The sequence below is a fragment of the Nesoenas mayeri genome (assembly GCF_963082525.1).
Source record: "Nesoenas mayeri genome assembly, chromosome: 12".
Lineage (NCBI taxonomy): Eukaryota > Metazoa > Chordata > Aves > Columbiformes > Columbidae > Nesoenas > Nesoenas mayeri.
The window spans coordinates 4,030,013-4,047,070 of NC_137547.1; the positions used below are offsets into that span (position 1 = coordinate 4,030,013).

General features: G+C 42.2%; 1 protein-coding gene across 10 annotated transcripts; it reads right to left on the minus strand.

The window, feature by feature from the left end:
* Positions 1–714: 714 nt before the first annotated feature.
* BRD7 (bromodomain containing 7) lies at positions 715–15,984 on the minus strand. Of its 10 annotated transcripts, XR_013922692.1 has the most exons (19): positions 15,872–15,984; positions 15,223–15,431; positions 14,335–14,464; positions 13,894–13,951; positions 12,153–12,297; positions 10,752–10,862; positions 10,217–10,401; positions 9,266–9,389; positions 8,604–8,679; positions 7,720–7,827; positions 7,031–7,163; positions 6,342–6,453; positions 5,148–5,204; positions 4,211–4,322; positions 3,926–4,069; positions 3,346–3,489; positions 2,411–2,521; positions 2,198–2,249; positions 715–765 (listed from the first exon to the last, which is right to left on the minus strand). XR_013922692.1 is itself a non-coding variant. In XM_080351871.1 (18 exons), the coding sequence occupies exons 1-17, from the start codon at positions 15,918–15,920 to the stop codon at positions 2,457–2,459; spliced, it is 1,962 nt and encodes a 653-aa protein (XP_080207997.1). In that variant the 5' UTR covers positions 15,921–15,984; the 3' UTR covers positions 2,005–2,249; positions 2,411–2,456. The 10 variants fall into 10 exon arrangements, 9 of the variants coding, with proteins under 9 accessions (XP_080207997.1, XP_080207996.1, XP_080207995.1 ...); XM_080351871.1 differs by lacking the exon at positions 715–765 and having other exon boundaries at positions 2,005–2,249; XM_080351870.1 differs by lacking the exon at positions 715–765 and having other exon boundaries at positions 2,005–2,252.
* Positions 15,985–17,058: the final 1,074 nt, after the last annotated feature.

Genomic DNA, 17,058 nt, shown 5'->3' on the forward strand with positions numbered 1-17,058 from the left:
ACAAAGCAGCGTTTACAGATACCCTCGGGTTTAGTACTAAACCACACAGCACAGTGTTTCCCAAGCAGTCCTACGCATCACTGCCGCTTTCTAATTACTGTGTAATTTCTCTAGCAGCTGAAGTGACTATGTTCCAAGACAGGAACAAACCTAAATATTGTCCAGCTGTGGATTAAAACTGTGCTTGTGGCCTTTGTCAGCCCGGTAGGTCAAACATGTGTGTGCGGGCGTTGGGAACCTCCCAGTGGGGCTGGCGGCTGCGCGGGGACTCTGCTGCAGAAGGGTCTCCTACTTACCAGTGTAAGGTCAGTGTTGTAGTAGAATAGACTTTCAAAAAGCTTTTGCTACTCTCGTATGTTGTGTATTTGTAGTAAACAGATGCTCAGCTAGCATTTGTTTAGAGGTATTTATTTATTGTTTTATAAGGACCGTGCTCCTTTTAGTGGTCTTTGATGTACGTTAGCTGAAGCGACTCTAGCCGGAAGGAGCCTGGAGCCAGAGCCGGCTCTGAGCTGTTTCTGTTCACAGAACTAGTGAACGTCGAGGTGAGCGAGCTGTGAACGAAACCGCTGTCTGGAGCAGCACTTTGAATTGCTTTTGTTTACATGATGCGGCCCGCCAGGCTGGGAACTCGCTCGGGCGTCTCTTTGACGTGCCCTCGTGTCCAACCGCAGCTCTTGGGGCCACAGCCGCAACCTGTGGCGGTTCCGCTGGGTGATGAACAAGGGGTGGTGGCTGAGGATGCTTCCTGATTGCTCCTCAGAACTGGAACGGTATAATACAAAAGCTATGTTAAACCACAGAAAAGGTTCAGTTTAAGAAGCAACTGTATTGAAACGATTGCTCTCAGCAATCCTTTCGAGAGTGAACTGTGAAATTTAAAGTAACCTTGTTAGAACAGCCTTCCTTGCAGCATTATTGTTTGCGTAAACCGAGAAAATGGCACTGTATCTAATTTGAAGAGCTAACCATGTCTTGAATTAGCAATCTGTTTTAAAGAACAAACTTGTGTTTTTACCATCAAATAAAAAACTTCCTGAAGCTTGTTTGGCTTTGCAGTTGTTGTCATGAAGATGCCCAGGAAAAGGAGGCGCATTTCTGATACCCCTGTAGCGTCAATGAGGTTGTTTTTCCTTGTAAACTCTTATCACAGGGCTGGTTGGAGATGGGAAGGTTGGTGGAACTCAGGATCGTGTGTGTTGGTCCCCAGCACTGAGCTCTTTGGTTTGTATTTAAAAAGTGGAAAATACATAGAGAGACACACTTGAATTCAACAGCTAAAGAATAATTTCAGCACTCAGTGTGCTGTGGCCACCTGCTGCGCTCTGTGAAGGTAAATGGTGGCAAGTGAGACGCTCTAGAGCGAGCCAGGAATGGTTTGGGTGGCAGAGTTGTTGTGCATCTTCTCTTGTAGCATGAAAATGGCTTAAATATTAATGGAAAAAATCCTTCCCTGGAGTAATATTTTACCTGACTTCATTGAGAACTAATCTGGAGCCACTGGAAAAAAATAGAGGCTGACAGTTGAACCTTTCTGGAGTTAATTCTAAGAACCGTGCAAGTTTAAAATGCATTAAATGAAGACTTGCGCAGCGGGGTGTGGAGGGGAGGGAGCGGAAGGATGATGTTGGCCGGCAGCCGGGGGTAGCGGGTGGAATTCACCATGAGGCTTTGCCTTGACATTACTGCTTCGTTTCAGTCCCTCTGTGCACCATGGAGCCGAAACGCTGCACGTTGTTCCTGGGGAGCCAAAGGTCACCCTGGAACCGCGGGGTGAAATGAGCAACGTTTCGAACTGCTGCGGGACACCTGTGGCAGAACCTGGGCCTGAGCTCACTGGACTATATCACCAGGATCTTTTTATTGGCAGCGAGTTTGTCGGTCTCACCTTATGGTTGCATTTCTGATCTCGCCCTCGAGTTTTAGAATGCGATGAGCAGTAGGCCTTGTTTGCTTAAGCGATTCATCCATAAAACTGTTCTTCTGTTAATGCATCAGGCTACATCAGTTTTATTTAAAAAGTTTATTTCTCTTCTTCATGATCGTAAGAGTTTCACAGGAATTTTAAAAAGGGAAACTTGTGTGTCCAGATACTAATGATTTTTGCCCCAACCAAATTCAGGTACAGAGTCTATACATTGCTTCTAGAAATGTTTGGTTGAGTCCCAGCACCATATATAGGCACATTTTCACTTACACTTGGACTTTTCCAGACACTTCCACATCCAGGAAGCTTAAATGCTGCAGAGCTGCTTTAAAATAATAAGGAATGCAAAAAGAATAATTTAGTGCATTTATGTAACAGAAGTAACTCTTCATACAAACAATTCAATTTCAAATGGCATCAGTTCCAAAATTTAATAAACAAAAGTAGTTTTAACACACAATATACACAGTCTGGTGAATGCACCTGAAGGAAGTTCATCAAACAAATGGCTGCGGAAGGAGCTGAAGCTTCAGACGGTGACGGGGCCGCACTCTGTGTCGGGGATGGTGACGGGCTTCTTCGGTTCTTGAAGCTCTGCAAGTTTACAGCAGGTACAGGCCCGTTAGCGTGTTGAACTTTTCAATGTCAAAATGCAAATAGAATAGAACAAGCCTAAACAAGCTGGGCCTGTGTGAGCTGTGTGTTCCAGGAGGGCTCTGCTGGGGGTTGCGCAGCCTCACTTGTGCCTGCTATGGAAAAGAAATCACTCGAGAATGTTGAAATGGAAATTCTTTGAGTAGTTTCCTTGATAACTGAGTTCCTGATGTTCCAGTAAACAAAATCTCAACTGAAACTTTTTACTAACCACACATTACATTTGTTGTGTGAATTACAATTCTTCAAAGGAAATTCTTACCTGCCTTAAAAACTGGGGGCAAACACCAAGTCTGGGTGTGTGCTCACAGTGCCGTGAGCGGAGGTTTGGGTCTGGCACTGAGGATTTTTCACGGACCGGACCCCTGAATCCAGCAGAGATGAGCTCAGCTTAAGTGCTGCTGGCCCCAGGGAGCAGAGGATGTGCCCAGCCACAAGTGTGGCAAAGAAGGAAGCATCACGTCCTCATTGGAGCAAGTGAAGGGTTTTAACTCTTATAGATCGCCAAGCTTTAAAATCTGGCAATGCTCCAAGATGAATGGAAAAATAAGTACTTCGTGTAGTTGGAGCAAAGTTCCATGCATCCAAAAGATTGATTTTTGGATGGGGACCAAGCACAGCAACTTTCCAGTAGAAGCAGAATTTTAAAAAGGGCAGAAGAACTGAAAGTTGGAACCAAGTTCTACCCCAAGCCAGTCTAGCGACCTGCAGGTGTGGTTTTGTTAGAGCAGAACGGATGCTACAACCTGTAGTAGTGTACTCACCCTGTGTGAGATCTACCCAGCTGTCTTCCGCATCGGGCAGAGGAACCGAAATCCCCATGGCTTTCCGGATTCCGTACGTGCTGACGATATCACCTGGAGTCACTTGTTGCGCGAGTTCTTTCAGGTTGTTGGTTACTCTCTCCGCTAGAAAAGACAAGCGGCTGTATTTAGATGCTGCATATGCTGTGATTGATATTGCACAAGTTAGTTAGTATTAATTGATATAATAAAATAGAGTGATAACTGGATCAAACCTGGACTAAAACTCAGCCTTATAGTAATACTGGTAATACTTCAGCAACTCCTGCTCAAAGACACTGCAAATACTATGGAGTTTGAGGCGTTTGGCTGTTTGTGCCATGGCAGAGTAAACTCCCCATCAGTTCTAGGGAAATTTATTAATGAGGAGGAAATACACGTAATTAGTGTTCAAAACTTTCATCTGGCTTTACAGACAAAATAAATTAACCTTCTAGGCCTAACAACGCATGTATTCTGCAGTATAGTTCTTAAATGTTCATCTTGATACCAGCTGGGACTGATCAATTCAGCAAGAACGACCAGAAAGAAGTGTATTTACCCAAGTGCATCTCTCTGTAAGACGGACCCAGGAGACAAATCATATTAGGGGGTGGTTTTGTACTGAGCCGTTCATTCTGAGCATCCTGGAGTTCTCTCAGCAGCTTTGTTGTTTCATCAAGTTTCCTCTGGAAGATTTCGGCCTCTGTTAAATGAAGAGAAGAAAGTCCTAACTGGTAAGAGGGTATATTTACTTACGTTACGATATAAAATACAATGAGGCTGAACGGATTGAGAAACTGAAGCCGTTAGACATATCAGAAATGCAAGGACCAAGACAACTCACCCTCCGAATCGAACTCCTCCACGGGCATGCCGAAGTTGGTGACCGCTTTCAGCGCCGTGAGCCTGTCGTTGTTCGCAGAGTCCAACCTGGCAGCAAGATCCATTTCCATCATCTGAAAAACCCAAGGACCAGCAGGTAATAATGTAGGTAACGTTTAGATTAGCTTTGAAACAACAACATTGTTTGGGGAAAATCAGAACACAGTTAAAATGAGTGTGCTCTACAAAAAAGTGAACATGCAGAGAGCTGGAAAGACACGCGGTGAAACTTCTACCTTCCTACAGTTCCTCAGGTTACTGTTCTATTTCAGACTCGAATGGCAAATCGCACCTGCCAAAAGCACGGGGGGCAGGCACAAACCACCTCTAGTAACTTAAGACCAGCATCCCAGTTAGGAAAATAAAGAAGCTCACCTAAACCAAAGTTTATCTAAGATTTGAGGGCAAAATTCAAGAGCAGCCTGGGAAGCGGTGGCAGGTGAAGGCTTTGGGGAGCAGCCCTTTCCCTAGAGCTGTAACAAGCTCTGGGTGGAATGATTTTAGAGCTGTATCGTGTGCCCACAGGGGCACAAGGCATTCGAGAAAACTTCTCCGTGACAGCCATATATTGTAGGATATTTTACACTTCTATTACAAGTTAATGTTAAATCAGATTAAGATGGGAATAAAACAACCAGAAGTTCTAACACAGGGTTAAGCAACCACAAACAAAAATACGCAGCATTTTCTTCTGTTTCTCTTGATCTATAGTCCTGTGTAAGACTTTGTGGAGATTCTCACCCTCCAAATGGCTACAAAGGAGCAGGTCCCTGTCCCACAGCGTGTTTACAGCCTGTCCAATCTTAGTGTTGCTGCACAGGCCTGACAGCTGTGGGCAGTTTTCTAACCGCGGGTTAGACAGGTTGGTTAGAGTAGTTATTGGTAAAGAAAAAAATTACCTTTACATCTTTGATTGCCTCGCTTCTTTCATGTGGGCCTTCAGCCTCCTCCAGTGGCTGCACAGAGGAAGGATTTGTCAAGAAGACATTAAAATTCATCTTTAAGTTCAAAGTGAGACTTTACAAAATGCAGTATGTTGAAAGTGAGGTAAATATACAATGTTGTAATGACCTTTCTCTGTAAACCAAGTCACAAAGTGGCTATTTTTAGAGGGCTTTCTTAGGATATTAGTGTTTCATACATTTTTACAGCACACATTTATTGCTCTTTGCAAAGCCCACGTGCTTTTCCCCAGGGATGTCACATCAGAGATTAGTTACTGGGGGGAAGGAAGGACAATTATTAGAGGCTGAAATGTTATTCTGCATCTCAATGTAAGTGTATTTCTCTTAATACTTGCAACAGTGGTGGCTGAACCCTGTAAGTCAGTGTCTCTATTGGTACCAGAGAAGAGCTGACTCAGTAACGTTAAGCAAAGGTCCAAGCTGGGGCTAAAGGCTGAGCTTTGATCCATCAACTAGTTCTAGTATTAATTTAGCTAATATTTGACCCATTAGTAAAAGGTTATGATCTCTCTATTTCAATAGTTTACATCAATGAGAAACTCCAATCAAGACTTTTAGTTAACAGGAACTGTCTTGTAGAGATTCTCAACTAATTCTTGGATTGTCAGTTAAGATCAGATCAGCCCCTTGGATTCCAGTCACGTTTGGCACATAGCGGTGCTGAAATCTCACAATCTGAGGAGTTGCTGTTTAGTATTTTCACACAGCACGTAGTTGAGTTTAAAACACTGCACCAAGTCAATGGTTAAGCTGGTTACTAATTCCTCTGAACTAAGCAGTGGCTGCAGGAACATGATAAACTTTTCATGGAAACAAGAAAGCCCGTCCGTGATCACCTCATTTCTGAAAACTGCTTGTTGATAAGGCGCTAGTGCTAACAGAAGTGGGAGAGCAGGCAGAGAAGGAATGTGTGACTCTGTCTCTATAATGTTTTGTTAATTTTCATGTTACACTAATTAACAAGTCAGAATAATCCCTCCCCAGAAACTCCATCCACTGGAGAAAAGGATGACTCTTCCCTTTCAAATAATCAAAGGGAGCCCATCACCAGGCTCAGCATCATCTTTCTTCAGCTATACAGGTCATATGCTAAAACCAAGACTCGACAGGACACAAATCCTCTCTTACCGTTTCTAGTTCTCTGAGAGCTCTAGAATGTCCTCCTTTAGTCAGAACGTCAAGCAAACTGTCAGCCATTAAAAAAGGGTAATCTTGCGATTTCATCAGAAAGTCATGAATACTAAAATATCAAAAGACAGGCAAGGTAATTACTTTCATATCAAACATTCAAAGGAAAAAAGTTGTGTAAAGTCAAATCAAATATGTACAGCACAGAAAACACAAGTAGCACAGAGTTTATCTAACTGGTTTAATTATCAGTGTATTTTGTAGCTGAGGAACCCAGTCACATTCCTAACACGAACCAAAGGACTATAAGCAGTGAAGTGCCTCAGGCGGCTGTGTCCAAGGGACAGCAACTGGCACAGACACTTCATATTTGCACTGTACTTATGTGGTTCCACGTTTCATGTGAATTTATACCACTGCGTATTCTATTTTTGAGTTTCTCATAAAACAAAAGGACTTCAACTCTGAAATTTTTATGATTCGGAATAATAAAAACAATGAAAATTATTTTTACTGTAGTAAATAATAGGAAAATCAAGCAGTATTCACTTCACAGGCAAATTCTCTTACTGAAGTATTTGTTTCTTAAACCAAGCCAACCAAACGTGGTAAGCTGTAAAGACAGTAGTGACATGATGTAACTGCTGCTGTACAGGAAAGCTGTGACGCACAACCCCTTGTTTGGTTACCTGAAAGATCCTGGATTAGAGTCTTCCCCATACGTGGAGTAGATTAAATCAGAATCTTCTTTGCTTATGTTGGCAAATGTAGAATCATACGTCGGAGCATAGGAACTATAGGGTCCGTAATTCAAGTATGTCACTAATGAATAACAACAGGACTGATTATTACCTCTGATATGCGCGTTATCAGATAAAAATGAGAAGGGCTTGTAAGACAATCCCCAAAAAGAAACTTTTAGGGCCATATTTCTTATGGTGAAAAGAAACTTTCACAGAATACCATCTGTTCACACTGTAACATCTTTTAGCAACATCTACATCAAATGCATTTTTATTTATGAATGTTTTATTAACAATCCTGTGTGCCCCAACACAATATGAAAATTCAGTCTGGTGCCAGTAACAGGTTCTCAGCCTCCCCACTACGCTCTTTTAAAGCCAGAAAAACCTTTATCTAATTGGGATAGTTCCTCTTCTCAACAGTTTATTAAATACGCCTCCTGTTTTGTACGTGTAAATTAAGCTAGACTTTGTGATGTACTGTGGAGTTGTGTGATAGATACATGCAATAATGTGTTTTATTACCAAAAAAAACCTTAGTTCCAAACTATTTGTGTGCTAGCAATAAGATCAACATTTTTTGTTTATATAAGGAAGATTTATATCTAAAAAAATATATATATATTATTACTTGCCTGGAGTAACTTTGTTTCTTTTATCTTCTTTGAACCCTTGTAAGGTATTAACCCCCGACTGAAGTCTTCCTGCGGTCATACCCAGCCTTACAGGGCAGTAACCTGGTTCTACAATACGATATATCAAAATAGAAAAAATAATGAAGGCATATAGTTGACACAGGAAGATTCCAACTAATTTCATACTTGTGGCCAGAAACTTCAGAATAAAGAGGATACAACTCTGAGAGTGTGTGATTCATAATATACTAAAGGCTGTGGTTAGTCTTAAACATGAATCCAGACCAAGTGGTAATACTAGTTAAGCACTGAAGCTTTAACCTAAATGTTAAGTTTTCACTATCAGTCTTTCTCCTTCCTGTCCTTCCCTAACAGAGGCTGCACCATTGAAGAGGATCTGATCCTTAACATGAAAGACCACGCGCCATTCTTGCAGACAAGCAGGGGGAAGGGAGAAGACAAGTTTTCAGTTTGGTTTCTGTCGATGGAGCCCTGGTCAGTTTAGCTCTGTAATGAGCTGGCAGTTAACAGTCGAGCTCTTGCGCTCTTGTAGCCTGTGGCACCGACATCTATGATTTTATAACATGACAAAGTGATTCGGGACTCAGACAGTTCCCAGTGGCCAATTCTGGAACACATGTGACCTTCTGGGTCCGTGCTCTGTACAGGGACCAGCCTCCGAGGGCTCCCTCCAGCTGCTCCCAACAACAGCGACAGCTGGTCCCCATCTACCTGCTCCCTCAGCTGCAGCTTTTTAAATCCAGATCTTTATCAGGCTGGGAAGAAGCATTGAGGTCTTGGCCAGCATTTGCTGCTCTGCTCAGCAAAGGAGCAGCAGACCAGGTAGGTGAAAGGGGCTTGTTACCTAAATTGTGCCAACTTACCTCCTGCAGTGAGGTCGACTGGATTCAAAAGGCCTAGAGTTGTTGTACCATCTGGTTTTCTTCTTTCAAACTCACACTGAAATAAGATCACACTATTTTAATTTTATGCTCCTTAAGCTAATAAAAACATCTAATGAAATCGGCCTATCTGTAGGAATCAGAAAGGAATTTGTAGAGGTGTGGTTCAGAAGCGAATACTGCTCTTTTTTATTTTCACTAGACAGCCTTACTAAGAAATTATGATAAATATTAATGTTTCTGCAGAGGGTAGGAGATAAAATACATAATTCACGTAGAAAATGAAATGGACTCAACGTTACCAAAGTGAGTTTCTTCTTTTGTAACATCACTGACCTTTGATCAGACATGTGGCTGTTTCAGAACTACAGGGTTTTTTGCAGGTCAGGTTTGAGATATTTTCTTGAGGTTCCTACTACTCATCCTTATCTACTACTTATCTAAACTTTCTGCAAATCTAAGCTGAACTTGCTCTGCTGAAGAAATTCAGCAGGCAGTGAACTGACATGCTTTTTTTTCTAACCTTCCAATGTTACACAGGTGATCAGTTGTGTAAAACACAGTAAGAGCAAACCCTGAGTTTCAGCTGACATAAGGTCCTATATAAGCCTGGTTTATGTATTACCAAATACACAAAGATTTACCTGGCTATTTGCAAGTCGTCTTGTTAATTTTCCTCCAGATTCTCTAACAATACGATCAATTTGCTCTTGTTCCCTTTCCAAGCTATTGTTTCGTAATTTGTCTTCAAGTAGATCTTTGTCCTTCCTGTGAATAAAACACACAACTTAATTACTAGTTTAAACAGACACCAATTGGCTAAATATCATGAAAGAATACAGTGAAGGACTTGTTTTTGGCACCTATGCAAACTGCTTTTGTAGATAAAACAACTACCAAAAATAACGTGACTGTATTTAATATGGCTGGGAAAAACATCTGACAAAGAATTATATCAGTAAGTGTTTTTTTAAGTTAGTAATTGTAAAGGTCTCCATGCTCAGCCTACTTCAGCCATGCTAATATCCCAGATTAGCATGTTGCCAGATTTTATGTTATTGCTCCCACAAAACCGACAAGGATATTTTTGGTAAAATAGATTAGATACTCTGAATTTTAGTATCTGTATTTTTAAGTCTGTGAAAATAAATTTGCTAGCATTTCAGGATATTGAAAGGGGTATTTCAAGATATTAAGAGATATTTCACGAAGTATAAGTTCTGTAGCTATTCCTTTGCATGTTTCAAATACAACTAGTGTGCAAAAAAATAAAAAGCACTTGAAATTTGCTACACATCTATTTGTACCAGAATGTTTAAAAAGTCATGTTTGCAAGCTTTCTCTAAAACAATACTACTTATGTGGAACAGATATTAGAAGAGAAAATAATGGAAGGGATGGAGTTGGTGAGAAGTACAGGGTTCCCTACAATAAAAACATGATGGTAGCATAAAAGATTCTAGAACTGAAGAAGTCTTAGTGTATTTGCAGGGCCAGTAAGAGAGAAACCCCCATCCACTGGTCCCTAAAAGTCACCTTGTTTCAGCAGCATTTAAAGGGTGTACCCTGTAACTGTTATTGAGAGAATACTTCACTTTTTCTGGTCTTTGCTAGGCGTCCTGGACCCTTTGGTGTCACCATCCACAGGTTCGCCTTTGTCTCTCCCAGGACCATTGTCATCGTCCCCAGTTTGCTGCAGTTCCGTCTTGTCCTTCTGCTTCCTCGTCTTCTGCAGGTCAGCCATGAATTCTATACTTTGTTTCAGGCTCTGAATTCTCTCCTAAAACAACACCAGGATCCTTTTATTTGCGACTTGGATGAATCTTTTCCTAAACTATCCACAGAGGATGATTTCAGTTCTTTCTTATAATAGTTAAGTATAAAGAGAGTTAAAAAAAATGAAATATTAAATGCTATTATTTCTTCAATAACTGATCTGGTACCAGTACTAAAGCATGAGCCTCAAAAAAAATGCTCTATTTAAATTCTAATGTGCAAGCATTTGACAGTTATTAAGTGAGTTTTTATTAATTTTCATGAGATGCCTGTAAGAAAAGTGGAATGAAAGAAAAGTCACAACAGAAGGAAGAAGCATATTGTATTAGTATTTTCGTTTGTATTTTCTATTACCTGGCTGAGTATCTTCATCCCTGAGTGCAGCAGTTTTTTTGCGGCTTTGTAGTAAATGGTGTCTGGTTTGTTATAAATCATTGCATTAGTACACATCAGTTTGAAGTTATCCTGTACAGACATTAATAATTTTGGAATGAAAGTTAAAATTTTATAGTATATTGTATTAAAATCCTTGTTGCAAATGCAGCATCTTGAGCTTTAGGGAAAAAGAACTTCAAATAACATTTTTAATTAATGAATTTAAGACATCTAATTAAACATTTAAACACAAATAAGTATGTAAATTAGATTCAAGTCTCAAAACTAACACCCCAATAAACATCCTGAAAGTGTTCTTAAGAGTTCAGTATTGGTTGTAGTTTTAAAAGTTTTAATGGAAGTCCTGGTAGGTAATATTAGCCACTTCTCTGACCAATCAGCACTCATTAAAAGAAAAACAGAGTGAAAATATGTAAAAAAGACAACAAAGCTAAAATCAGAGAAGCGGCAATTGAAACCAAAGTTTCAGTTACAATGAAGAAATGGATGCTTGTTTGAAGTTAATTTCTTGAATGACTGAACTAGAAAGTTCAGTTCTATACTCACTGCAGAGCCTCTATACGTAGGTATGTTCTATCACATTCTCAGCTATTTACAAAGAGAAAGAGTTAAAGTGAAAAACTAACAAGGAACAGCTGAAACAACAGGGCACATTCTTCTGAAGTTTTGTAGCTCTAAAGAAGAATGTGCAAGAAAATACAACCAACACTATTAACAAACCTCTGCTTAAGTTCACTGCTAATTACACACAAATTGCACTTCTTGGGTTCTCATCTAGCCCAGTAAAGAACTAGAGGATATTTCTGCTGAAGAAAACAAAACAAGTCCCCATACTTTTAAAAAGCTTTAGGGGCCTTCAAAACAGGCTCTTGAATCCCCCAAACTCCAGCAGCGGTTGCTGCCAGCAGGACTGAGCTCATGTTGCCCTCACGCCTACCTGACTAGCAAAGCCCGGCTAGCACAGTGATGACAGGAGGCACAGCATCAAGTAGTAACAGGCAAAGCCAATAATTCACCAGACTGTGATTTTTGAGAGGCAATACAGTCTGTCTTACAGAAATGCTCCGTTTTCAGTCTTAAGCAAAGATCTACAATGACATGCTGAAGCACAAACTGAGTCTATTTAATCTCGCATAAAACCTGAAACCATCCACATCTTCTTGAGATGCACATGTACAAAGCATGAGTGTTTTCTCTTTCACTTCCAGAACTTATTTGCTCACAAAAATTCAAAAAGAAACATTTATTCGGGCAGATGTACTGGTTCTCTTGGCATCTTCGTATTCTCATAAAATATTAGAGTTCAAGTCAACTGAGCAGAACGTGTCTTTGTAGTAAAAATAAAAGTTACAGAATTACCTTCAATTCTTCTATGGACTGGTACCCATTGTTCTTGATCTTCTCTTTCATGGTACTAAAATCCATTGGGTTTTTAATGATCATGGAGTAGCCAGGGGCAATAAAGTCAGTCACAGGAAATGAAAAGAAAGAACTTGGATCTTTTCTGTTAAGAAATGAAAAGACAGGGTTTTTATGTTTCAACTTATAACAAAGAACATATTGAGCTTGGAATCAAATAGAAAGGAAAGGATTAAGTTGAAAAGGAATAAAAAACATAAAGCTAGAAGTGGCTTGTGTCAGCAGAATCTTTCACTTTTGAAGGTTGAAAAGATGCAAACCCATATAACAAAAAAAGTGCTATGAATGTATTTTTGAAGTTAGTTCTAAATTCTGATAACTGCTTGTGTTCCCAAGATTAAAAAAAACCCAATAGCCTTTTACCAAGTTTTGGCTTTTTGAAAAGTTGTTCTATAATGATTGGGTCACTGAAAAATAAAGGGAACAAATTACGTAAGAATGTATACTTGTCATCCATTGCTGACTCTGAAGTTAACAGAAGGGAAAGTTTGTTGCTGAAAGTTGTGATAGAATGTGTGTATTTATGATTATGCTAATCTTCCAGTTATGTAATGTTAATAGTTTTTTATGTTAAAATTTCCCAAGACTTTCAGTGATCTCTGACATATGCTTATGTTCCTGGGTGCTTCTCACAGCATTAAAATGAAATATAGTTGGTTGGTATTTTCTCTTTAGAATCAGGCTGGTGAGAATTTCTCCTCCAGACTCATTGTTTTGCTTTCTACCAAACTCCGCAGCTCCAGACTGGCCTCCTACACCAATGTTGATATATATGTTCCTCGCTCTTACTACACGCAATGCAGAAACTCTTGGCGTTTCAGGCCTTTTTCTTGAGTCCTACTTATCATTTACGGATTTCTACTTCAAGTTGCTGCAGAAGAGTGCAGAAGCACACAGCGCAGCTATTCTGCAACACCCACACCACAGCTTCCAACTAGGAGGCAATATTCCAAAGCTTTTCAATCAGCTTTTCTTTCTGTGTGACCGCAAAGGGAGCCAAAACACACACGTGCACTTTTTGATGGTTGGTAGTTTCTTCAAACTGACACCAAGATCTTGAAAACTTAAGGTTAACGGAAAACTCACGAACAGAGTTGCAAGCTCCGCTGGGTGAGACAGGTAAAGACCCTTCAGCCACTCTTGTACAAGGCACACAAACTTTCTTAATACTTCAAGTCAAGAAAAAATATCTTAAACCACCGACTACCTGAAAGACCTACAAATTCAGCAAATCTGATTGTTTTAATCAAAAGACATTTGGTTAATAAGACGGTAAGAGAATATGGTTTAAGTTTTCAAGCATGTACTTCCTTTTTATAGTAAAGAATGCCAAAAATGGGAGAGCTCAAGGTAAAAGAAGTTTTTGCAAGTTCATTCCAAACTCTTGTGCCTTTCTGAAAAAAGGTTCTTATAAAGAAAGCATCACGTTATGGGAAAATTGTCCTATTTTTGAAAGTTTTTTAAAAGTACTTTAAACTTGAAACTGGAGGTGTTTACAAGAAGCCTAAGCTGTGGAGAAGTTAGAAGTTTCTATTCTTACACTAATACTTAAATTCTTAAAATAGTCCCATTAGCAATGTCCTTAGCAATGATATTTTCACCCAGCTTTTCATACGCCCCTTCCCTCCATAAGTGTTATTTTCACTCCACAGCTCTGAAAACCTGTAGCACAAACATTTACCTCTGCAGCTGTCTCATGAGTTGATTCAGAGCTTCCTGAAGTGGTGTCTGCTCCACCTCTAGACCAAAAAGAAGTGGGGGGAGAAAGTGTGTCAAACAGAACTGACTCCAAGAGGTACTAAACTTTCAAGATATTAGAAATCAACTAAACAAAATTGATGCAGCTTGAGAATTGATCAAAAATAAAAGGAATACGGTGGCAAAAGCAGAAAATACATAGGGGATCTAATTTCCTCGTTGTTCTTAACTGACATGCTGCTCTCTCTAACACAGGTACCGTTCTGCAAAGGTACAGTAACATAATTTCAATTTTTTGTATGAGATGGGGAAAAATGCTAAGATGGAAAAAAAAAGTCAAGTTACTTGCTATAAAAACAAAGAAAAATGTGAGTCAATTAAATAAACCTGGAATTAGCAAAAGAAATTCATTTTTTATTCCTACCTTCCTGTTTCGCTAAGGTACTCGTCAATGGTTTCTCCGGTGGCAATTCCAATCTGATGGGGGTCTGACATTTCATTTCCTCTTCTCCCTCGCTGTCTGCATGGTCTCGATCTCGTTTCCTTTTGTCCTCCTAGAAAGAGAAATATCGTTATAGACTCTTTCAGAAATTACAAAGCCAGCATTATTACTGTACATAATGCTCTCTGGCTTTTTCAAAATAACATAGTGTAAAAAAATATTTTCTACGTCTTGTATTCTTCAGGTACTGTCTCCATCTGCTGGACAATATAGTAATTCAGATATATAATGCAGTGTATCACAGAACATCTTTTTTTAAAGAAGAGTGACAGGAGCCACTTAGAGCATGACAGGAATGATTCTGCACTACTCTCTGCACAGAGAATTGTCTACAGTGAAGCCCCTCAGATGATTTCTGAAAGTTTTAGAAAAACTAGTAAGAAATAGGAAATTCAAAGTTAGAGGCACCCATAATGCTTCAAAGAAATGTGTTATTATTACTTATCACATCAAGAACCCCAAGAGGGAAATATATTTTTTTTGCTTTTTAACTAGGAACTTGTAAAGTCTTAATTCTGTTCTATATAAATGGATTTATTTAGGCACAGAATTTTTACCCCCTTTTTAGTTTTCTGTGCTCTTATGCTTGCCAGTATTTTTTGAAAGATGACAAGCTTCAGATGACTTCATTCATCTTTTTCTAATAAAAGTACCAGGGTAAAAGGAATTGGTAAAACTAAATACTGAATTCAAGTGTATTCCAATTTAAGGATCCAAGTTACGGTCATAACCGCTCACCTTTTGACATGAAGACCAGAGAAAAGTCAAGCTTTTTTTTTTTGGCTAAAATGCACTAGCATATATTTGTACCTTAACTCTTCTCTTTCTTTTCTCCTTTTCTTCCCCCAGAACTTGTTTTTCTCCTTTCTTCCTCTTTTTCCGTTTTCTGTCCTTGTGTTTTTCATGTTCGGATTTGTCTTCGTACAGGCTCGAATCGAGTCCCGCGTTTCCAGTGGAGAGTTCAGCAACTTCACTTCCCCCGACTTTCAGCACCAGCTTCAGCGGCTTTTCCACATATTCTTAAAACAGCAGGGAAACAATGTGAGTGCGGCAGAGCACAGACACCCTCACCCCTCTCCCGGGCCCGCCACTGACCCCCAGCTCATTTTCTCACAGAATCCCAGGCTGGAGGAACCACTGGAGATCCCCTGACGCGGGGTCACCAGAGCGGATCACACAGGATCGCAGGTGGGTTTAATGCCTCCAGGAGCCCCCACAGCCGCTCTGGGCAGCCTGTCCAGGCTCGGGCACCTCACAGCAAAGAAGTTTCTCCCGCGCCGATTCCGCGTCTCCCCACACAGCCGCCGGGCCGAGCCCTGACCGTTCCCCTCACGGCCCCCGCTTCACCCCCAACTTTCAAACCGGCGGGCGGGCCGGGCCCCGCCGCCGCGCCGTGGGGGAAGAGGCGGCACCGAGGGCCCGGGCCCGCTTTGCGGGCTCCCTCCGCCCAGCCACCCACCCTCGTAGGGGTGCTTGTCCGACTTATGCTTCTTGTGTTTCTTGCCCATGGCGGCGGCGGGCCGGCCCGCCCGGGTTAGGCCGCGCCGGTGTCGCGGAGCCCGCCCCGCAGCCGGAACGCGCCGAGGAAAAGGCGGGCGCGGCCCGCGCAGCGCCCCCTGGCGAGCCGGAGGTCCGGCGGGCCGCGCCGCGGCCGGCGCAGGCGCAGTGGGCGGCGGGCGGTTCGCTTGGCGGCGGGAGGCGCGACCCAGCGCCGGGAGCTGCGACCGCTTCGCGCCGGTGAGCGGGGGTTTGGGCCGTTTTCTGTGGTGAACAGCCCTTGTTCAGCCCCGAGGGAGGTGCTGGCTGGCCGGCCCAGCCCCGGTCCTCTCCGCACACAGCCGCGGAGCCGCTCCCTGTCCCGGGCGGGCTGTGCCTGGAGCCCCGTCGCTCTTGTTCTCCACCCTTGGTCTCTGGGGCAGCGCCGCCTTCGGCAGGATTCAGCCTAAATCCTCCTGCCCGTGCTGCCGCATCTCCCGTGCCGTGGCGGGAGGGGACGCGAGTGAAGGGGTTCTGGGCAGTGCGGTGTGCATCGCGCCGGGGCAGGGGCCGCCCGTGTCCCTGCGGGGTGGCCGTGGTGGCTCCTCAGCCCGGGATAAAGGCCGCTAGCAGCAGCCTGCCGGTCCCCAAAGCTTGGGAACCTGCGCCTAAGTTTGTGCCAGTGAGAACAGCGAGGGCTGTTACGCCTGAGGAAGGGCTGAGCGTTCACAGAGCTCTGGACAGATGGAAGGGACAGGTTGGAGCTCTGGAACAGGCTCCCCAGGGAGGTGTCACGGCCCCAACCTGGCTGTTCAAGAAGAGACTGGACACCGTGCTCAGACACACGGGGTGAGCTGTGGGGTGTCCTGTGCAGGGACAGCAGTTGGACTCCTTGTTGGGTCTCTTCCAACCCAGGACATGGTGTGATGGTTAGAGGATGTCTGTCCTGCGCCCTGACAAACAGCAGTAACAGGTGAGCCTGGGCGGGCTGGGGCATCCTCAGCCCTACAGCCTGAGCGCCTAGATGTGCTCGCCTGCTTTCAAAGCTAATCCTTTATAATCAGGTTTTAAATTTAAGAAAAATACATGTGTGTTGTCCATTACAGGTTAAAAGTAACTTAGATGGAAATAAGCACCTCCTAGAAATAGCGGAAGTTAACACATTTGCCT